The 22,988-nt window shown below is 39.6% G+C and overlaps 2 protein-coding genes across 3 annotated transcripts in view; one reads left to right on the forward strand and one right to left on the reverse strand.

Moving 5' to 3' along the window:
- Positions 1-22,988, forward strand: part of dock1 (dedicator of cytokinesis 1) — a 150,097-nt gene that overhangs the window by 62,341 nt on the left and 64,768 nt on the right. The window lies entirely within an intron of this gene.
- Positions 1,407-17,909, reverse strand: insyn2a (inhibitory synaptic factor 2A). Its single transcript, XM_026315331.1, has 3 exons — positions 16,678-17,909; positions 10,477-10,548; positions 1,407-1,623 (listed from the first exon to the last, which is right to left on the reverse strand). The coding sequence occupies exons 1-3, from the start codon at positions 17,907-17,909 to the stop codon at positions 1,440-1,442; spliced, it is 1,488 nt and encodes a 495-aa protein (XP_026171116.1). The 3' UTR covers positions 1,407-1,439.

Genomic DNA, 22,988 nt, shown 5'->3' on the forward strand with positions numbered 1-22,988 from the left:
AAGAAATAAACAGGAGCTGGTAATTTAAAAAAAAAAAAAAAGGAAGAACCTTTTTGTCATTCCCTTTAAAATTTGTTTTTTCGAAATGCTAGAAAATATTCTGCAAAATCCATATGTTGTAAAAAGCATGCAAGGCTACATGCCTGCCACCCTGCACTGTAAAAGCCCTGGTTGTGATCACAAGTGGCACATTCAGTCTATCTGGCTTGGTTTCAGTTGCTATTGAAATAGCTGTTGCAAGATCCTGTTTATCTCTCACATGTGCTAGAAACCAGCATCATTATAGTTGGTTTTATGACTGAAATAATAAAGGAACTTCAAACTTTTTTTTTTTTTCTCCAGCACTGTCTATAGTTTTGTATCAATGAGGTTTGACTGTGTTTGGCCTCTTTTCTTTAGGCTACAGGGTTTCAGTGACCATAAGCACTGTGAGATTTGTTAAAATGAGTCTATAGTATGAAAGGGAATTAAAAATCAGAACTGATCACGTGTACTGCAGTGTACAGGTGATCATTGAAATGCACAGCCCCCTTCACTGCAGCTTAAATAAACATATTCCAATAAACCTTAAAGTGAATGTTTATAGATATATATTAGAATATTGAAAAAAGTCCATTGACTTCTAACTTTGCAAATCTTTTTTAAGAAAATAAGTGTTATTTATTCATTCTTTACTTCAAAGTCAATTGATTCAAGGAGACATTTGAGTAATGGATAGAAAGTTGATCATAGACCTCCAATAAACATCTGACTTCTTTGTCCTTAGGGTCTTTTCTTAAGACATTATCAAAGTCTTCAATCTGACATATTTAATAGATGCTCTACACGTGAGTTAATATTTAAAATAGTTCTTTTTAATTATTCTGGAGAAAATGTATCCTGAAGAGTTAATTGTGCTTTGCAGTTTGATAATATTCTGTTGTTGATGTTGACCTCAGAGCACTGATGGTGACTTGCCAACCTCCTTTGGAGGCTCGCAGAAGACAGTCCCAACTGGTGATTGGAAATGTGACGTTTGCTAAACCATGATCTAGAATAGGACCCCCGTATATGTAACCAAAAAAAAAAAAATATGTGGAGACAGAGGGGGGGAAAAAAATTATCTTCTCGCCTTGCAGATTTCCAGGTATGTTGCCCTGATGCAATTTCATACCCTGTTTGAAGAAATTCATTCAAAATAACTCTGAATCCACTTTTGGTAAGCAAGATATTTAGATTTCTTCTTCTTTTTTTTTTTAATTCAAACTTGTCCCATTTTATATCTTGCCTCTGAGAAGGGGTTCAATATCCATTGGTGGAGCTCTCCATTAATAATGGCTACCTACAAAAAGTCAAGGAGATATCATAAAACAGACGCTAATGGATAAACCAATATAGATGACCGGATGGATGCATGAATCCTGTATATGTGTAGCGGGGGAGGCGATGGTGCTGTGTTGTCACAGGAACCAAAGTTTCCAGCGAGCATGCTTCTTGGAGTCAGCTTTGGACTTGCGTTTTGGGGTGGACGTGAAGGCCTCCTGGGGGTAAGGCAGGGAGGCAAAGTGGACGTCCTCTGTAGGGCAAAGCCTTTTCATCAGTGGCTGTAGCTTGTCCTCCTGCTGCTTGAAGTCCAGCTCCACACTAAATAAAAAAAAAAAAACAAAAAAAAAAAACAATCAGCTCAAACAATGACCAACTACTTGAGATCATCACATCAAGGTGAATACATGCTAAATCACATAAGCGTCATGTATTTTATTATAGTATAAAACCTTGTTTTGTTATTTTGGTAAATATATTATGGCTGTTATTTTACTGGTTGTATGAATGCTGTGGAGATATGAAATATGGGTAATTTACAAGCCCAGACATATATTTCAGATACCACCACCTCCATTTTATTTTTGTGTGTGCTTTAATTTGATACATTTTATTGTGTATACTCTTCCTTCATTGACACAGAAACTAGTCACGCTTCTTTCCCCTTCACGCTTCTTTTAATGTTGACATGTTTTGATTCCCACATTTCCCCTCTAACCATACTGTGCACATTGTGGCCTGTTCTCGCTTGACCCCTACAGAGACATCTGTCAAACACTGCTCAGCCTGAGAAAGAAACCTGTATTTATTCCTCAGCTAAATCTCATCTCCAAGTTCAGACTGTTTTTGCTTTCAAAAACAGTGTGATTTCAGCACACTTTGGCTGCTGATGCTGGTGCTTATGTAGTTTTTGTCATTTGCATATTTATTGTGATGCGAGAGGGAAGCCCATTAGTATTTTTCTCAGTGAGGAGTGCTGGGTCACTGGAGGAGGTGAACTGAAGATCATTTGCTTTGCTAAAAGTAAGCTCAGGCCCTGAGTACTGATGTGGGTCTTTTAGATTATTGGTTTATATCCTGTTGCTTTGATCACAATATTACAACATTAGCAAAAGGTAAAAGGGATGCAGAATGGCTTAATGCAGTGCACGCACACACCGACACAAGAGTCCTTTCCTTCCCTGTGTAGTGCATGTCTCCCTGGGGTGCTAAGGGATTTATCTGGGCAAGCCATCATTGTAATCCCACGCCCACGCACATCTGACTACTAGGTTCTGCAAAGTGAAACTCAGATTACAGCTTCAGCTGTGGCTGTACAGAGGGATTGTACATTGCTAAAGCTTCCACTAGCCTCTAGTCTGAGTCGGGGAGTGAGGACACTGATGGACAGACTTACATAATAGCAACAAGCTCCACTTCATGAATACTGTAGTCTGTCTGGTTAGATGCTGGCATTTACCACTGTGAGAGATTATGCAGTGTCAAGGTGAGCTATGCAGTAGGCTCCCTGCTCTGGTTGAGATGGAAGGCATTTGTAAGGGTAACTTGGTGCAACACTAAGATGTCTTTTAATCATGATTATTTTTAAAATCTACATCCAATGATCACTACTGGAAGTTGGAAATGATTAGTTTCCAGTTATAACTCCAGGTAGAGATTTCATCTGCATGTCAAAGCTGCATCCAGGAGTTGGAACAATCTCAAATAAGGTATCACAGTAAAATCAGTGTATCTGTTTTTATCATGTACATTGATGCTTTTGGCATTGACTAGAACTGGAGAGATGCAGATGTGTTTGTCTTACAGTGACTCATGTAAATGTTAGGTGCTGATGTAGACACAAAGCACTTTGCATTTGTTTGACTCAGGCCTTTATGTAGGTCCAGGAACACTGCAGCTATTAGCAATCAATCACTTGCTGTTAATTACACTGCTATAAATCTGTTTCAGTTTTTTTGTAAAACCTGTTAGACCGTGTGTGTGTGTGCATGTTTGTCATTGCTCCAAAGATTAAGTCCTGCACATGAGGCCAAGGTGTCCTGAGGTGTCTTGTTAAGCTCAGTAAAATTCTCCAAAACGAATCCTTTGTTTGAAGATGTAGAGCAAGTACAGTAATTCATTCAAACTACCACAAGTGTTCTGGCATACGACCAGTTCAAAACCCAGTAGCAGGCTTTTAGTAGGTGCCAGAAAAACAGACCATGGCTCCGTTTAAGCATTTACTGTTCTCCAGTTGAATTTAGAATCGATTTTAAAATTTTACTAGTCACATGTGCATTAGCTCTAGTCTACATTTAGCACAGTAAGCACACCCTGTGTCCACCCCAACAACTGCTTCTCCTAAAACCCACCATATTTTAAAGCATGATTGAGCTGTAGCAGTCAGATTTAGCCCTTCAACAGTGTGCTTAAGTCAATTCTTCTAAAAACATTCCCCTATAAACATCCTTTCACTTGTATAATTTAGCCTGTTTTTTTCTGTTTTTATCTTTTCACTGCCTTAAATATCTTGATTCATTCTATTTATTTTAATTTTCTTGCGATGTTTCATAAAAGCACTTTGATTTATTTATTTATTTATTTAACCTTTGGTCAGCCCCAAGGGAACTGAACTACATGTGTGAATACAGCCATCAGGCTCATCATATATAATAAGATCAGGATGTCTTCTGAAATCAAACTCATGCTCATGTTTTAAAAAGAATTACAGGCTATAAAATTGACAGTCCATTTCAGCTCAAATAACTGTAGAAAGGCAGCATCAAAGGACTCTGTGATCAGTGGCTGTGTTTGTTAGTGTAATGAGTGTTAGTGGTGAAGCTTTACAATGAGTATTTTACTGTGCCTTTTTCTTTGCTTAAAATCCCTTCAATTAATACTCTACAAAGTCACCGAGAGACAGATCTCGCTATCATTTTTTTGGTATCTTTAGAGAAGTACTGTAGTTTTGTGCTGTTTCTCTCACAGACACACACAGATAGTGATATCTGATATAGGATTTACTTTGCTCTTCAGTGTAAGCCTCTAATAATGCTGAGACTGTTGTTACTGTGCATCCATGGCTAGAGGTTATTGCCCTGCATGGACTCATAGCCATTTAACCATATTTAAAAAAAGAAAAGACTTACATTTATCAGTACAGTCCTTTCCAGTCTATGCTGCTGAGAGTATACTGTACCTTTTCGGTGCATTTGTCTTCATGCTACATGATTCAGTATTTGCTTTGTTCAGCTCCTGCCTGTGCATTTGTGCGTGCACTTCTCCAATAACAGTAGACTATACGGTTGCTTTAGAATTACCCTGTTATTCTCTGTCTTACTAACCGGTACAGTCATTTATGGTACAGTTCTGCAGCTGTGATATATTTAACATCAGCTGTGGGTCCAGTTCTTGAGTAAATGACAGTCAGTGAAGACTAATCTGTGGGAGCAGTATAAAATTAATGGTTCAAACAGCACAATGAACAGCACCTCTTGTCTCTTGTCAATCCCTCCCTCTTTGCATTGTTTTCCATCAGATCCCACGCCACACTGCCCAGTCAAACATAAATGTCATGGCATGATTTTCAGAAGATAAAAATTGACACTAACATCTGCGATCACAGGCAGAAACCCTGTTTATACATCAGACATAGATTTACTAAACATTTCTCGCATGATGCTGCTTAAACCACATATTCCACTTGATTCTATGTATGTGATGTCAGCTTATATTGTAAATAATTATTCATCTACATCTATGTAACATTTTTTTTTTTAGCCTTTATAAAGCTGTGTTGTAGTGAGACTAAATCCTCACACACTCTCAAAGATCTTCATGTACATGTACATATTTGAACAAGCTATGCATTCATGATGGTTATCCCAGTAGCTAGCAGCTTTATTTTATCTTGGCTTGTGTAGCTGAATCTTCTTAATGTTTTAATAAAAAATATAGCTTTCAGTTTGCGAGGAGAACTATAGCAAGTAGAGGTGATGTTGCCTGTGGCTTGGAAACAGCAAAGTGAGGAAACTTAAATGTCACTGAAAAGAAGAAAAAAAAAATCTGCATAACTTTATTTGGGGGAAAAAAAAGCAGAGTGAAAAGATAATCATCTCGTCTTTGAAACATACTCAAAAGGCCTTTTAATGAAACATTTATTAGTCTCTAGCCGGCCCAGTTATCACCATCTCCTTATGAAACTGTCACAGGCCCTGCTGCATCGCTCTACATTTAGATTTTGCAGTTGAAAGTGAAAAGTGAAGCATTGTTGGCATTTTCCTGTCCCCCAGCTGCCACTCCCCTGAGTGGGTTGTTGGATCAGAACAAATTGAAGAAGGCACTTTGGACCTTGTCCGTCTTTAACCTCGCTCACCCACTTGTTCTGTCTCTTGATTTTGTTTCTCTCTCACTCACTCCCACTCTTTTTCTGTCATTTCCCTGCTCTCCAAAGTGTATGTACAAGAAAAAAAGGAAACGTGTCCATTCTCTGTACCACGCGTTACCTCTCTTCAACTTGTTAATCACACACATACTCCTAATCTGCCCTATACCCACTTTAAACATCTGAGTCTTTATCCTTTATTGTCTCCTTCATCCTCTCTTGGTCTCCCTGTTTCACATTCTCACCCTGCCTTCCTTTTTGTTCCCTTATCTCTCCCGGGTGTGAATGTGCTCTTCCTGACTGTCCTCACTGTCCCTTCACGCTGTCTGCCCTACCGAGGATCACTCCTGTAGCTATGGTAACCAGCTTGCCACCATGTTGGAAAACATCATTATGCTTGCACAAAAAGAGATATCTTCCCCCGGCAGAGTCGTGCAGTAGGACAGCCATGCTGCTCACTAATTTCCATATGTTATAATGTAATCAGCTCTTCAGCCTTTAGCTACGCTTAATTGATTTTCATAGCCTTGCACAATAGATTGGAGATTTTTTTTTTTCCCCCTACTTTTAAGTACCCATTCCTTTGTTGATATTTTTTTACTGTCTATTTGTACTGCACAGTGTTATTCAAACAGTCTTAACATCAGCTAGTTTAATGATCAGTCGTAGTTTTAGTGTGTATGAATCAATTGCAAGACAAGATATTTAATGACAAAATGAATAACTATAGTCTGTTATTGGTGTGAACCTTCGCAATCAACTTTTTTTAATCACAACCGCTTAGATTTATCTTCCTGTTTGATCAGCACATTAGCCCTTATAAATACAAAGTGAGGAAAATGAGATTACAGGGTTTCTGCAACAAGACACATCTCAACTTAATGCCTGTAGTATAGAAATATGTGGAATGCATTTCTAATCTGCAGCTTGTCTGCAGCATCCTGTCTTTTCTTAATATCCAACTTCTTTCTGTTTGTCTCATGTTTCCTTCCTAACTTCTTTTCTTTGATTTTCTATTCCTTCCTCTCCCAATCACTATCGGTAGCATATTACATCACCTGGCAAAATGAAATGAATTGCAGTAATCTTTTCATCCCTTTCTCTCCTATTCTGTTTCAATGTCAGGCACATTGCATTACACATTGAATCCCCAGGTTAATTTGAACACACACTAGAGGAGATAACATATTCTGAAGAAAGACTGAGATTGAGAGAGTAAGTAACTGAGGGAGGATGAAAGACAGAAACTCTGAGTTGTAGATGGTTCAAAATGAGGAAAATGTGACCAGACACGGACTAGAGACTACAGTAGCTTTGGCATTCTGTTTGAAGTCCATGTCCATAGACTATAGCACGTATTGATCCAGTAGTCATGCTAAAGATAGGATCTGAGATGATGCTATATGCTGTTGAACAAATTGATTATGCTGAAGAGTGCATGGCTGGCTCCTTACTGGACTACGCTAACATTATTTATGGAACCGCCTGTCCACTCCAGTCCCAAGACCAGCTTCAGAATGAACACATACTCTTAAAAAATCCTAATGGATGTGATAGACAGCTATTCTCCCACATACACTGTGTGTTCCTTCCTTCTGCTTCCTATCTTGTGTTCCTCCACCTCCAGAGAGGTTGTTTTCATGGAGATCTGAGTAATTAGATTGCCATTTAATCCTCCTGCTTGTGTGAATACAACCGCTATATTTGATTCTGTGTCCAATCAACACAATTTACTATGCCAAGTGAATCTCTTAAAGGAGAACCCAGGTCAATTTAACAGATTTCAACCATCTTACTTACTCCCTTTATCAAGTTGAAATCAGGCCAGATGCTGGCACGCTTTTTCAAAGATGAGCCCTGTCTTTAGTATTTTTGTATTTTTTTAGTTTTTCTGTACTTCATCCTTTAAGGTGAGATAAATCTTCATGAACAGCTCACTGACACATATCGCAGCCTGAATTTTGCGTATTTTCATTGGGATTTCAGGTCATGGAGATATACAGTAGAAATGAAACACATCAGCGATAAGTAAAGGTACATTCTGAGGTGTAGAGAATATCTTGACAAAAACAAAATGGAATTGCTTAATTAGACATGTTCATACACTGCATTTTGTGCTCAGTTTCACATTCTGCAGAGGCTGGCCCAGCAGGGCAAGCACACTTTGTTTTAGTCAGAGACAGCACAGACAGAGCACAGGTAGGAATAGGACCTTTTCCTCCCCAGGGTCAAACACACCAAGTTAGCATTAAACAGGATGCTGACTAATTTATAAAACCAGGCAAGCTCCCATCTCAGCACTCTGTCCTGTTTCATCCATCCTTTAACCCTATATCCTACCCCCATGTGATATTATGCTCTTCCAGTGTCCTTCACATCATGGGCCATAATTCAGCTCGCCTCATCTTGCTGTCACTGAATCGTAGTATAAGTGACTGTTTTTGTTGTCCACCCTGGGGCTATGTGGGGGAACTGCTGTGATTTAAACACACTCCCCTTTACGACACTGTGCACCTTCCCTAAGCTTAAACATCAGAGGAAACAGAGCTGTGGCCTGCGCCTTCATTTTCAGGAGCTGATTGAAGTTTGGCCAGAGGCCTATCAGTTATTGAGAACAGTAGATAGAAAATGATTTCAATGGCTTTTCAGAGGCAAAATGCTGACTGCAGTGGAACAGCAGTGTCCACTAAGTTTATTGATCATCTCTCACCCTTGCACTTTTTAAATCGTTTCTTTCTCATCTTATTCCCCATAGGTTTTCTTACCACCAAATACAAAAACAGCCAGAAATACATGCACATATTCACATACAGTTTGTGTCATGCAGGATTTTTAAGGCCGTGTCATAAATCAGGGCCACAAACTGAACTTTAAGCTGACCATACAAACTGGTTATTTTTGTTACATGATTAATCTTTGGATTTTGGCCACGCTATTAACTACTTTGTTTAAACTGAAATCTGGGTAATCGAATTTTGTACAGACCTTCAGAGACATCCTCAGAAGATGCATGCCAGTGACATGTTAATATTGATACCTTTCTATGTAAGACCCACATTCCAACCCTGCTGTACTCCCGACCTCAAAATTTTGGGTGTTCCCAAGAGGATGGGAACGAAGCAGCTTTGGTTGGGATCTCCGTGGAAACGGGGCGGCTTTGATCTGTAACGGGGTGGCCTCAATTGGCAAGAGCGGGATAGTCGGGAGCTGTCTTTTGAATCTGCTCAGAAACCTCTCCCGACCTCTAGAGAGCACCAGTAGAATGGGTCGGGAAGTGCGGAAGTGAATTGGGAATGGGACGGAAGTTAAGCATAATTGATCGGCAACAGTGTGAACAGGACAGTAGTGAGAGACCACCGCTAATTACCTCTTCATTAATATCGGCAGCATTGACACCATTAAATTCCCGTTCTACTCACACCCTGCTGACAAAGAGAGTACCTGCACCTGTACTTCAGCAGCCCTGCTGGCTCTGGGCAGTGGCAGCAAGACATGATCATAACTAGGAACCAGCAGACACTAAACCTAAACCTGTGTTTCCAATTGTATGAATTGATTTGTCTCAAAGGTAATGAATTGTGTACACCAGCTACGCTTAATATGAGGAATTAATTCCATACCTTCCATGTTAACTTAAACTGTTGTGAATGTTTCTATTGAGAGATAATTATCAAAGTAATTTATCTCGTTACATTATTAACTAACTAACAAATAACTGGTGAACGGCAGAGAGTGGTTGCTTTCGTGAGAAAAGGGCGTATCTTCCTCAGGGTAGGCGTCAGTACAGCGGTAATGCCCCGTAAGCTGGTCGTTGGCAGCGTATCTACACCGTGAGCAGGAATGAAGCATGAGTAATGCGTGGGTAAAGGGTTTATTCATGAAATTTCTCCTGATTGCTCCTGATCTGAGAATAAATGCCAAGTTAGGACAGAGCGGGAAGAGCGTGAACAGGTCCTGAGTCTGTGGAAAGTGGGTCTAAAGCAATTTCAGTTGCGTCTGTGTTTGGTGTGCATGGTATAAAGCTGCCTGGCCTTGCCTTTCCTTGCTTTGCCTTTGAGGATTCCCTTTAACTAGTTGTTGTGCCACTATGAGGTTTACACTTGTGGTTCACAGTGAAATACCTTGGCATCCATGGGATGGATTGCTATGAAATTTGCTACAGGTATTCAAAGTCTCTAGAGAATAGTTATGGTGAATTTGGTGATCGCCTGGCTTTTCTTCTAGAACCTTTAACAGGTCAGTTTTTGAATTTGTCCATTTCTTTGGTTAAACAAATTCCTGCAAATATGAAGCTATTCCTATTAAACAGACTAAAATAAAATGGACATAAATATGTATCTTCATAAACTAATAACTTCAGACTCACATCTGTATTGTTTGTCAAAATAATGAAATTCTAACTATAATTTCAGAATATGCAGGGACTCAGTTGGCTTCACAGCAGTGTTGATATTTCATGATGATCTTTCGTAGCCCGTCCTACAGTATGTCTCCTCTCGTCTTTTCAACTTTGTGCCCTTTTGTGTCTAAATCCAGCTAATCTCATACCTGCTAAGCACCCTTTAGTGAATGAAGGGGTGGGCAGTGGCAAAAGGAGAGTCAAACAAAGATGTATAGATTCAGAGAGGGAAAAGTGGTGAGTAAATGTCACATGTCCCCATGTGCTCATTAACTGCATCCACATTAGTCCTGCACCCCCTGCCCCTTCTGCTCCTCTATACCATCTCTTTTCTACCTGTTCACTTTCCCTCAAGGAGAAAGGACAAGGCACATTTAGATCATCTTGTCTTTGAAGAGGAATGGCCACTAACCTGTAAATAATGCATGCGCTGTTCCGGCATGTGTCACAGTTGGCTGTGTCCTGTCCGGTTCGATAGGAGAGTCTGCAGGGAAGATAAGAGTCGTGAATGAGTAATTACAGGACTTGTTAAGCAGCTCCCTCACACCTTCCTTTCTCATCTTGTTTGTCATCTATTGTTAGCAGGGCTGAAGTAAATGAGGGTGATGAGGAGTCATGCTCCTCTCCTGAGTGGCCTGTGTCCTGTAGCTAGGGCAGAAAGAGCTTATATTGGCCATTAGTTATTGCTGAGTGATTGGAAGTCAGATAAGGCGACTATGTACACAGAATAACTTTATGGGCAGCACTGAAAGATAGTTTCATGAAGGAACTGCAACTAATAATTACATTACAAATATTCCTGTGAAATAATAAAAACAATACCTAAGGCTGCAAATAATGATTTCTTACATTATTAATCACGTCATTTTTTTAGACTAGAAGTGTGAGAAAAACAAGTTTGAAAAATGCTTATTTGACCCGAAGAACTGAAATACTCTGTTATAAAACTGAGAAAATCAGCTAATCTTCATTGCCATTTTTGTTGTCATTTCCTTTTGCATAAATTTCTAAATTGTTAATTTATCAGAACAGCTGTATATTAATTTTCTTAGCAAATCAAATCCCTAATAGAAAACCGTTTTACTCACACAGGTGAACTCCAAAATGAAACATCAATTCAGTGTATTACTGTTGTAAAGCACACAGTAACGTTTACGTATTTGAAAAAGCTGTAAAATAAATGGCTTACCTAAACAGGTAGTCTTACAGTTTTTGCCATTAGTCAGTCCATCCCAATTTCATAACTGTATATACAGTAGATTCACAAAATTCACATTCATATTTCCAATTATATTGCATTTTCTGTATCCTTAGAATGTCCCATCATGAGTTGTCTGAGGTCAAATATTGCCGTGAACCAGGTTCCTGTTAGATCCATTTGTCAAGATGAAACTGAAGACCTGAATAGAGCTCTTTGGTTACATGCTTTAGCAGCTCAGTGACTTTCCTATTGGATCAGCATGTGGGAATTTGCATACTGATTGACAGTTAGGTGTTTGTCCTTGTAATGAGTAACATATTACAATGGACACATTGTGTGCACACTTGAACAACGACAGACAAAATAGAAATTTATTGGTTGATTTTCATGGTTATGATCTTAACTGAAAGCAGTCGTGTAAACCCAATACAGATTTAAGGCTTTTGTAGCTGTTACTTATACAGGTATTGTCCTTCATCAACCACTATCCTTCACAATCAAACAGTTAAATTAAGCCACACATAGTAGCTGTTATATAACACCCACCCTCCTACTAAAGCAGTGTTTTAATTTCATGGATGGATTTCTGGTGCCACAAGTATTGGTTTATAAACTGTCTTACATGATCACTGTGTCTGTTCAGAAACAATGCGCTTGCTATTCTGCATAATAATCCACAGACCTTAGTGTGAGAACTGATAAATGACAAAAGGTCCACAGTAAAGGAAGCACAATGTCTGGAAAGGGATGTTGCTGCTGTATTTTATAAATGAAGTACTAACTTTCACATGTAGTTTCCGTTACTCATCTTTGCAGTGCCAGAGACATTTTTCAATTTTCTCTCTTGTCATGCTGCCCATAAGGTGCGGCATCAATAAAAAATTAAACCACTGTCATAAATTTCCCCTCCCTATCTACTGTTTTCTGTGTTATATGCTGTGACAGGTATATTAGACATGTTGATATGAATATTGTTATTTAGGGCTGTAGGAAAATGAGGTAATGGGGGAGTCTGAGAACATGATGAGTGCAGTGATATGGGGACGCTTACTTGCCTTTGGGAGTGGGTGGGGGAGGGGGTGTCAATGGTGAAGTGCAGTGGAGAAGGTCATGGCCAACTTCACTTTCCACTCAGATGAGCTGATCGATGAGGGGCCAATGGGGTGCACCAGCAACTGGATCACGTCCTTTGAACAACTCAACCTAATTTTCTCTATCCCTTGCCCTCATGCTGTCTAGATCTTTCTTTCTCCATCTCCTGTTCCTCCCCACTCCTCTGTCACACAGAGTTAATAAGAGAAAATAAGAGAGCAGAGCTCATTTCGCCAGCCCTCTCTGGAGAGAGCAAAGCCAAAAGTGCCATTAACAGTATATATATATTCACCCTCTTTGTGCTCCTAGGTGTGCTCTCCCAAAGGTCACTGTGTGGGTGTGAGTCCAAAGGCATAAAAACATGTACACATACACAGTGCGAATAGAGACGCTAGCAACAAGTCCCCATAAGTGTGATTAATTGGGTCTGGCCTGCCAACACTGGCTGATGATACAGCAAAATTATTCCTGAGCTATGTGCTGTTGGATGCAACCAGTGATGTGCTCTGGAACAAAATCATATCCTTCATGCTGTGTTGTATGCCCTCATGAGGGCTGTATTTGCAGGGTGTGTGTGGATGTGATAGCATGCATGGTGTGTGGTAGAATAAGGTAAGTCAGTGTGTTGTAAGCTCCTTTTTTCTTGCAGCTTGATAATGTTTAATGATACAACAACCAAGTGAGATGTAGCATCGCTTTTCTTGTCACATTCACTTTTTTTCACATTCTTATTTTCAAACCATTTTCCTTAACAACTGCATCTGCTCACATTGACTTGCTAAATGAGGTTTTTGGGTTCTGGAAACTTTCATGGTTAAATAATACCCAGGATGAGTAAACGTGTTAGAAAATATTTAGATCTTTGCTCAAAAGTCAAAAGGACAGGCCTTCAGGGCAGGAGTCAGCTATTTCAGGTAATCTTATAAGATTAGTGGAGCCAAATGTACTGATTCCGAAGTTTAAAGTAGCTCAAGTTTGCATTGTTAATTTTATTCTCCAACTATGAGGTAACGGTTTGTTCTCAATGACACTGAAGTGGTCTGCTACAATGACCATTTGACTGACTGGTTTCTTCCCAATAAAAATAGTGTCTGATCTGATGGTTTCTGTATTTAGGAACTTTAGGGTTATCGTTAACAAACTTTACATGAGGGATTTTTCCTACTTTGCAACTCTGTTATCCTCGTCTTTTTCCTTTTCAATAACTGTCTTCTTCCTGTGGTCACACAGGTCAGGGGAAAGGAAATGAAATTAAAGTGAATATTTAATGCTCATTACAAACATCAGTCTCTAGTTGAAATGGCTTTCTGGTATTGTGTGGTTTGAATTTGGTTTTGCATTTTGTTTTTGCTGGACCAGTGGAAGATTACATTCTTTTATTAAGAGTACAAGACCTTTTTTAAAGAAATTGCATTTTTTTTCCTTTCCAACATGTGTGAGTTGCTCATTGAGGCAGGATTGTTTTTTATTAGTCTCACAACACTAGCCATGGAATTTCAATTTGTGTCTGAGTGGCATGCTATAAACACATGCCCAGTGATGAATGCACACAGAATGGCATTTCGTTACATGAAAAATGAATGCCATATAATATAAGCAGTTATACATCAGATGTTATTGCACTCACAATTCACCTATAGCCTGTGGGCACTCCTGTTTGTTGTCAGTGACATTTATGTAAGGGGAGTATGTAGCTAATATAGTGTGACTAAAGCTGCATTAGAGTTTTTGCTTGGCTCACTAAAAATTCATCTTTGTAAATCAGAGTATAGTTCTTTTACTTTTTGCATACTGGATGGTGTTGTAAATGTAACTTTAAATGGATAAAGTTACAGTTTTTGTCTACACAAAGTTAAAATATGTTTTTTTTTTATTTTTGCAAATACATTAAAATCAAAAACTGAAATCTCTTTTACTAAATTACTGTGATTCTATGCTCTAGCACTTGTTTGCTGCCTTAAATATGAGTCTAGAACTTGACTGAAGGCCATCTGTGTCAAACTAAAGCGACTAAAGTTCCCATAATTTCCACTGCATGTCTGGACAAACACCAAGCCATAGAGTCAGAGGTCTTCAGTCTCTGCACTGATAACATGGCAGAACTTGAAGGCCTGATGTGTTTGGTTCTGCTTTCTTTTCCACTCTATTTTTCCTTGTCTATCACTGTTTACATGAGGGTGGGGCTGAGCTCCTCTTTCTCTCTCTCACACACACACACACACACACACACAGACAGACACAGCTGAGCAGAGGACATTAAATCGACAACCAAAAGGCTCGTTAATCATGTGTGCAACTGAATCTGTCAGTAATGGAAACGTATAAGCATTTTATCAAACAGCTTTTGAACAAGTAGAACACAAACTTGTTTCTACAGCGGAAAAGGTCTATAATAGAACTTCAGAAGTCTGTTGCAGTGATGGGAGAACCTGCCAGAAGGATGATAATTTCAGCAGTTGTATGTATCGAGGCCTTTAAACTAGACAGACGCCACTTTGAGTAAGAGGAATATAACAGCTCAGACTGGGGTGGCGGTTCACCTTTCAGCATGACAATGACCTAAAGCAGACAGCAAGCCTCTCTCTGTCTGTAAGTGGCCCAGCCAAAGCCCACAGAACATCAGAGCATCTATGTAGAGACCTTAAGTTAGCTTCCTATCCAATGCCATTAAGCTTGAGAGGATCTGCCAGGAAAAGTGGAATAAACTGTCCAAATTCAGCTGTACAAAGCTTGTGAAAACCAGCTCAAGAAGCTTGAACTTGTAATTGCTGGCAAACAGGGTTCTATAAAGTACAAAATTTTGGATCTGAATAATTAACATGAGAATTTGCGCATTTAGATGAAAAAGAAAACATGTTTTATTGTGGTCATTAGGGGAGATTGAGTATGCATCAATAGTTTACATTTAAAACTAAATTTACAACGTAATAAATTGTGCAAAAGGTGAAGTGGTCTGAATGATTTCTGAAACCACAGTAGGGACAGGAAACAGACTGCACATGTAGCAAAATGGATGTTAATTTCGGCTCAGGTGCTTTACTGCCTTAGGGGTTTATGCTGCTCACTAACTAAAAGTGGGCCTAATCAATTAATATATGGAAGCACATTGTGATTGTTTTCCTTATGTATGTGACTAGATGGCACCATTAACTAGCCATTAATTTGAAACTACCTTTCATTCCCGTCCTCCATGAGCCCAGGTTGGTGTGATTTTGATTGTATGGATTTTCTCTCTGCATGCTGGTCAGAACAGATAGGGATCTGAGGGCCAAGACCCAGCAATTCACTCAACAAATTGGCCATTTTGTTTGCCTCGTCTCTTTAGATAGACAATCCTCTATTTCAGTGAGCTAGATGCTATCTGCTGCCCTTTTGTATATATTCAGTATCTGTCGGACAGTAAATGGCTTTTTCACAGGCCATGGTTTTTTTAAACGCCTTGGACTTACTAGATAAACATGATGTGCACATGGACAAGGCCATTTGTTAAAGGTCTACTTTGGTATTTTGCTTAAACAATTAAAAAAATATGAGTAAAATATACATTTTTAGCTTCATATTCTCATGTTCACACATTAAAATTTGACTTGATATTCTTATTAATACAGGTTACATTACATCTCATGCCAGGTTTTATTGGCTGAATCAGTTTCATTCAGAAATAGTGAGAACGCGTCTTCCATTTCCTAGCCTTGGGTTTGTGATTAAAGGCCATATTCATAGTAGCAGTGTTTCATATGATGGATCATCAAGCCACTTGGGCCAAATTGAATGAGATGATTTTTCTGTAACTAATTTCTGCAGCAGCTCTGCCATATTTGGAGGGAAATCATCACAAAAGAACTTTGTGGTGTAATAACACTGCAGGGCACATCCAGGAGAAAGCCACATCAGCCCACTCAAATGCCACTATGATCTTTTTTTTTTTTAACACTCACAGCTGTCAGGCCTACAAGCTTGTCCCTAAGATCTAGAAATAATGTGACACATCAAGGGTACTTTCCTTTTCATGCTGAATCATGAATGTGTTCTGTCTCTGCCATTTCCATTGCTTAACCCCATCAACATCAACTTGTTTCTTAATCACCATATTTCAATTTATATAATTTAATATAGAGTAGGGAGGTACTGATCCAATACAGCAAATCAGTATATGCCCTGATACTAACCTTTCAGAATTTAGCACATTGGGTATCAGCAGTGATGTGACTGATCCAGAGTTTGTTGCTGAAAATATTGCAATCAATCAGGGAGAGAAAAGGTTGAATTCCTAAAGAATATCACTTGTGTAAAGCACAGGATTTAAGTGAAATGTCTTACCCCTCTCTGTGGGCCTCCCCCTTCTCCAGTTCCTGGATGACCCCTAGAAGCACTTTGATAGTCTCTTGGCTGGAGCTGATGAGATTTTCCATGGCCTGGAGCTGTGCTTTAACATCCCCATCCTGATTCATAGGCACTATTTGCTTACAGGCCTCCTGTGTTTGGTCGGGAGGTGCCCCACTAGGATCTCCACCTCTGCACGGCGACAGAGGCTCCTCCATGCCCCGTAGAGGCCGGGCAGATAACTGTCCTGTGTGGCACTGTGCCTGTATTGTACAGCCTCTGCTGGAACGTGGTAGCGTGTCACTTTGCAGCCCATTGAGCTGCAGGCCTTTCTTCCGCTTGCTCCGTACTGATGGACTGTCCAGGCACTCCACCTGTGTAAGGGAGTTCCAGGCGATCGGGCCTGTAACCTTGGAGGCCCTGTCCGGCAAGGTTTGAGATGAGCCCCCCTCCAGATTCAGCAGCTGCCTCTTGGTGGAGCGGTCTGTATCAGCTTCCCTGTGTTGTAATCCTGTCCTGGCTTTGGATGGGGCACTGCAGAGCTGGTACTCTGCCTGTGCTCCAGCCCCACTTCCTCTATGTGTGTCTGCAAGGCAGTCTGTGTCTGCAGAGCAACTGAGCAGCACAGCATCAGAACACAGGCCATCAGGTGCAGCGTGCTGTTCAACTGTGGCAATGCACTCATTAGTATGGAGCAGAGCCCTGGTCCTCCGGACTCCACTACCTCCACAGGCTCCCTCCTCTTCCTCCTCATCTAAATCCTGCTCAGCAGCCTTGGACTGTTTCACCTCCATGACAAAACCGTTATTCTGACCTTTATAAGTTTCCACAGCCACCACGTGTTTAAAGGTGTGGCCTTTTTTGCGCTCAAAGGGAAAGGTCTGATAGCGTTTCTTTAGGTCAGGGGACGTCTGGACGCCTGTGCTCCTTGTGACATTTGGGATGGATCTGCGAGCAGGGACGGTCATGTATTTGCGGTATGCCACTTTGTATGAGATCGGCTTTCCACCCTTCCCCGCTGCCTGCAACTCCGCCTCCCTTTGCTCGTTTTGTGCCTCGCAGATATCCTTGAAACGCACTTGCAGGGCCTTGTTTCTCTTCCTCACCTGTCGATTGGCTTCCAGGGAATACTTCACCTCTAGCGCCAGTGAGGTGGAAGGCAAGGGTGCTCCCTCTGAGTCAGACTCTGAGTTGGTGAGCATGCATTTGCCACCCTCCTTGCTCACCATGTTTCCTGAGAGACATGGAGAAAGATGGTGTATTAAGAATTTTTAATGACTTGTTTAGAACCTTGCCTGACTATTACTCCTCACTCAATAGAACACGTTCACTAAGCTTAAGGGAAAAAGAAGGAACCTTTGCAGTTATTTAATGACTTAATTATGTTATTAAAAGGTGCTTTTTTTTAATGCGACATATGTCATTATGCATTCCAGAAATCATAAGACCATACCAATTTCAAAAGAGCATATTTTTTCACATATTTCAAGTCACTTCCTTTGATAGTAGTGATGCCATGTAGGTTTGAACAGTTCCATATGCTTCTATGGTATAGCATATTTACCCTACCCTCTTGTATGCTTGCCAAATCTTCTGTTTATTTGCTGATAAACTGCAAGTCTTATGGTCTAAAACAAATTCTAGCAAATCTCCATAATGCATTTAATCATCTCTGTGAAACCAATAACTCAGCTTCATAATTTTTATTAATTTATCATTGCCAGTTAAGTCAACTTTCACTGCCAGTTCCTCATCCTCCTCTCGCACTTTCCAATTTGATGTGTGTTTGTGTCTCAATTTTTATGGCAACTTTGTGTCTGTCAGTCACTAATGTGTCATATATACACGAATTCATATAGTAACAATCGCAGTATACCTTTGACAATACTGTCTCAGTTAATAATTAGTTAACATAATTTTGGGGCAAATCTGTTCTTCTCCACATATGAACATGTTGTTTGATAACAAGTTAAAATGGTAAAAAATTGGAACGATACCTGCAAACAAACAAACTTTTACATAGAACTGCACAACAACCCTCTGAAGAAAAAAATCCTAAGAAACGTTAATGCATCATCTTTCCCATACCACAGGTATGGTAGTGCCTTGACGACTCTGCAGTTCGCCTCTGAGGCCCTAACAGAAATACAGTTCTCATTTTTCCTGCTGATTTACAATAAGGAAACACTCCACACACTCATATAGATGCTGAGTCACATAGGAGAATTATACTTCTCAGTTTATCTGCCGTGACTGCTCCCTGTCAACGGGGAATGACTTCCTATTTCAAACGTAACTGTTTACTTACCTGGAAGCCATAGAATGGACATTTTGCCATACTACTTTATTACATTATCACTCTGGCCCTGTATTATTCAATTATAGCATGTTGGTCTCCAGCTCTTTTAGAAGAGAAACAACCTTAACATTGTCTCTATCACGATCTATGACAAGATCATGTCATCTACAGACATTAATAGCTCTTTTAGACATGCAGTATCATCTGTTAATACATCAATTTTACAGGATGTTATAGTAATTCAAAAGATGCTCTGGCAATCTGCTTAAGGCCATAGTAAGATTTTTTAGCATGAATACATGAATAAAAGCCCTCATTTTGGCAGTAAAAGGCATTCCTAAGAATATAATTCTTTTGCAAGTACTCTAGAATAGAAGAGCTTTCTTCCTCACAGTGAGCATGACAAATCAAGGCATTTTTTGTCTCTAAGTATAATATATTTACTTGGTACATTATACCTAATTTTAGTGGTGCCAGATGCCAAATATCTCATGGGCACCATTACCCTATGTGTAAAAAAAAAAAAAAAAAAACTTGGCATGTTTGAACAGTCAGCAGTGGTTGAAAGTCCTCCCCTGGAACTGTCCAAACATTTCTGAGTAATTTCAACAAAGACAGTAACATTATATATCCATAAAGACAGGTTAGAGATGACAACTTCCTGCTGTGCAGCCAGATGTTTTTTCTCTCCAGACAGGTAATTACATGTGACCAAATGAGGAAGAGTGTAGGAGAAGTAAAGGTGTTATACTGTATTATAATTCTATCAGTAATCTAACAAAAGGAGAAATTGGACCATCTGAAAATTGATTTTTATTTTGTCCCAGCAGCAAATATCTACCCTTTTTATTGTAATCATTTGATTCCTGACATCTCCATTAGGTTGACTGAGCTGTCTAAGCAGAGTAACATGCAACAACGTAAAGCAAAAACAGCTGCGTACAGCAAAATCCAGTACATTCCTTTTATAGTTTTTAGCCTGGCTGTGCAGAATTTGAGGTATTTCAGTCAAAGACAGCATGACGTTTTTTGTCCAATTCTGTTGTATCACGTGACATGTATTTCCTGATTATTGCTGCACTGGCATAGCTGTGCTGTTGTGGTCCATCACTGTCAGTGTGCTTTCTGTTTGTTCAGAGCATGACATTTTGAATGAGAGATTAAACTGTTACCCTACATCCCCTCTCCAAATGAGGTCAGTGAATACTTCTATGTTATGAGCTAGGCCCAAATGTAACATAATATTTAATTATCAAAATTATATCTGATTACAATTCCAAATGCCAGTGTTCTACATCATTAGCTATTAAGACATGTGGTTTGTGTTTTGCTCTGTTCTCTATGTGCATTCCACAATGCATACCGTGATGGTATTGTGTCATATTCTTGTTTTAATTAGATCAGCTTTGACATGACAGCACTGCAGGCTCAATAATTTGCCCACAGCTCCACATATCTGATTTGTTACCCATTGGGTTTGGGCCTCTGTAGCTCTAACGGCACTTGTATCTCACCTCTGGCTGGAACACAACCTCCTGGCCTCTTCCATAAACAGCATGAGTCATGATGCAAGACCGTGACAACTGCCCCTTTTTAGGGTGGCCCTGATCCTTTTAAAGGCAAGTAAGTGAAGTGAACTGACCCACTATTTTCTACCCAGTAGGGCAGACCAAAAACAGACCTCACAGGGTCATGTGCACATGGCAAAACACATCAGACATGTTCACATCTGACCTTGTTTCACCAGCACAGCACATACCGTTATCATACTGGCACAGTGGTTCAATGTTTTGGTTTTTTCTTGGACACAAATGCATTTTGTCCACGATGAGTTCTTGCTGAACACATAGGGTCTTAGGGAAGATTTATTCTCTACTAAATCAGGCATTCTTTGAAGCTTTGCAGTGCTGCAAATTTCTGCAGTAATGCAATTCATTATTCTTTAATTGCAATTATCTTCATGCTCAGTGTGTGTGCTCATTTAATGCAACACACATTGAATCCCTGTAACTTGCATTATTTTGAACTGTATGTGACTCAGCAGCTCTGTGAATGACAGTTGCCTAATTGAACCTTTGGTTACTGGGGGTAAAATCTTAAATGGAGTAATTTTTAGTGTCCTGATCCAACCTGAGGATTGAATGTTTACCGTAACTTTGAGGCTGACTAATTTTGTTTTATCACTTCTGCTTCACCGAAGGAAAATTTCATTAATATAGTATGCATCACAAAACTGGTGAATTGATTAAACCCTGGAATATGGTTATACATGTCAATTAGTAAGAGCAGCCTAAACAACCTTTTTTGTTTAAGCATTTAAGGTGATTTTCATATTCATATGCATTTCCGCAGTTCGGCAAAGCATACAGTGGTAACTTTAGAATTTTGTGATAGTGGTTTGGGATAGGCCTTTGTGTCTGTCAGTAAAATGATGCATCATGAACAGAGTGAGTTTGGTGTGATCTTGAGTTCTCTCAACCACTTCCAACACCTTTGGGATGACCTGTAACCCTAACTATGAGCCAGGCCTTATCAACCAATATCACTAGTCTACCCCGCTAATGCTCTTGTGCATTATTGAAGCAAATCCCTGCAGCCTATTCGTAAAGACTTTACCAGTTAAATGGAGGCTCAACTGCATATTTCTTTTAGGATAAAAGCACAGAAATTTTGAATTAGAGACAAAGTGGTTTTGAAGTGTGCCCTTATGCTACACGATCAACAAAAAAATCCTACTCTCTTATCACTGCAGTTTTACATTATTACTTCTCAGCTCTGTCTCAGATGCTGCCTGAACAAATGAGTGTGGCAGTATCATCTCTGTCATGGAAGTTCAAACTCTTCTGTAATCCAACATTATCTACTCATGTTTTGTTTCCCCCTTTTCCTCCTATGTAAGCTTCTGCCTATAATTACTCAGGGCTTAGTAGTGTTGTGAAAAGTCTTTGATCCTTCTCTTTAGAGCACAATGATTATGCAGTAAAAAGACATGCAGGCTTGTAGTTTACTTTAGATTGTGTTTCTAGGGTCATTTAATAGTGTGGGTTTATTGTTGGGTTTTTATTTCCCATCTGTCTCTGTGCTGCAGCATGTGAGCAAGCTGGGGTGCACCCTTGCTCTCCGGGTGTGATGTGAGGGTATATATAGCCAAATGATTGACTGTACAGGTCAGTGTTGAGGGATAACAGCAGTACAGTGGATTAGGCTGACACCAAACACAGCAAATCCTTTGTCAGTTAATGGTAGCTTAATGCTGTAAGATGGAATACCACTGAAAATCATTGGATTTTAAGGGATTGTCTTTCTAGTAATTGTAGTTCAGCCCTCATGGGCCACTGCTCTGTTGCCAAGCACCATTTTAAAGATTTGGCTCACAATCGTCATTGGAGTATTGAAAAAATGGCTAAATAACACCAGGAACATATTATTTATAGAGACTGCTCTATGAAATTTTCCAGTTAAAAACAGAGGAGTGGGCAACATCTTTTACACTGTCAGGTTTTAATCCTAGTGGCAGTCACATTTAGATTCGGGATAACTGAAACATTAATTACACTGTGAATCTTCAGCAACATCTTTGAAATACTAGAAACCTGTTCAGTGACAATAGTTTTTTTTTTTATCATCAGTAGTAATGAATATTTACTTAGACATAGTGTTTGTTTTGATGTCATAAGTCTGCTACCATGACTGAATGAATCCAGCATTGCTGTTTATCCACAGCACCAAGGCCTCCCAAGTACACGAATGTGAATTACAAACATCAATTGTTTTTCCCACCAACGCTCTATAAAGTTAAAAATTACAATCATGAAACAACACAATAGAGAATGTCAGTCTGCCTCTGTTGTCATGGAACATTTATTATATTTTCACTATAGCCTACAGACATTGTAACTTTATTATTTTTACTCACTTTGTCCCCTCTGAATTGTACTTCTTCTCTATATTTCCTTCCTTGCTGAGGTTAGTTGGAATAATGTGCTACGCTTGGAACCTAATGGGATCT

The sequence above is a fragment of the Mastacembelus armatus genome, chromosome 19, assembly GCF_900324485.2.
Source record: "Mastacembelus armatus chromosome 19, fMasArm1.2, whole genome shotgun sequence".
Classification (NCBI taxonomy): Eukaryota; Metazoa; Chordata; class Actinopteri; order Synbranchiformes; family Mastacembelidae; genus Mastacembelus; species Mastacembelus armatus.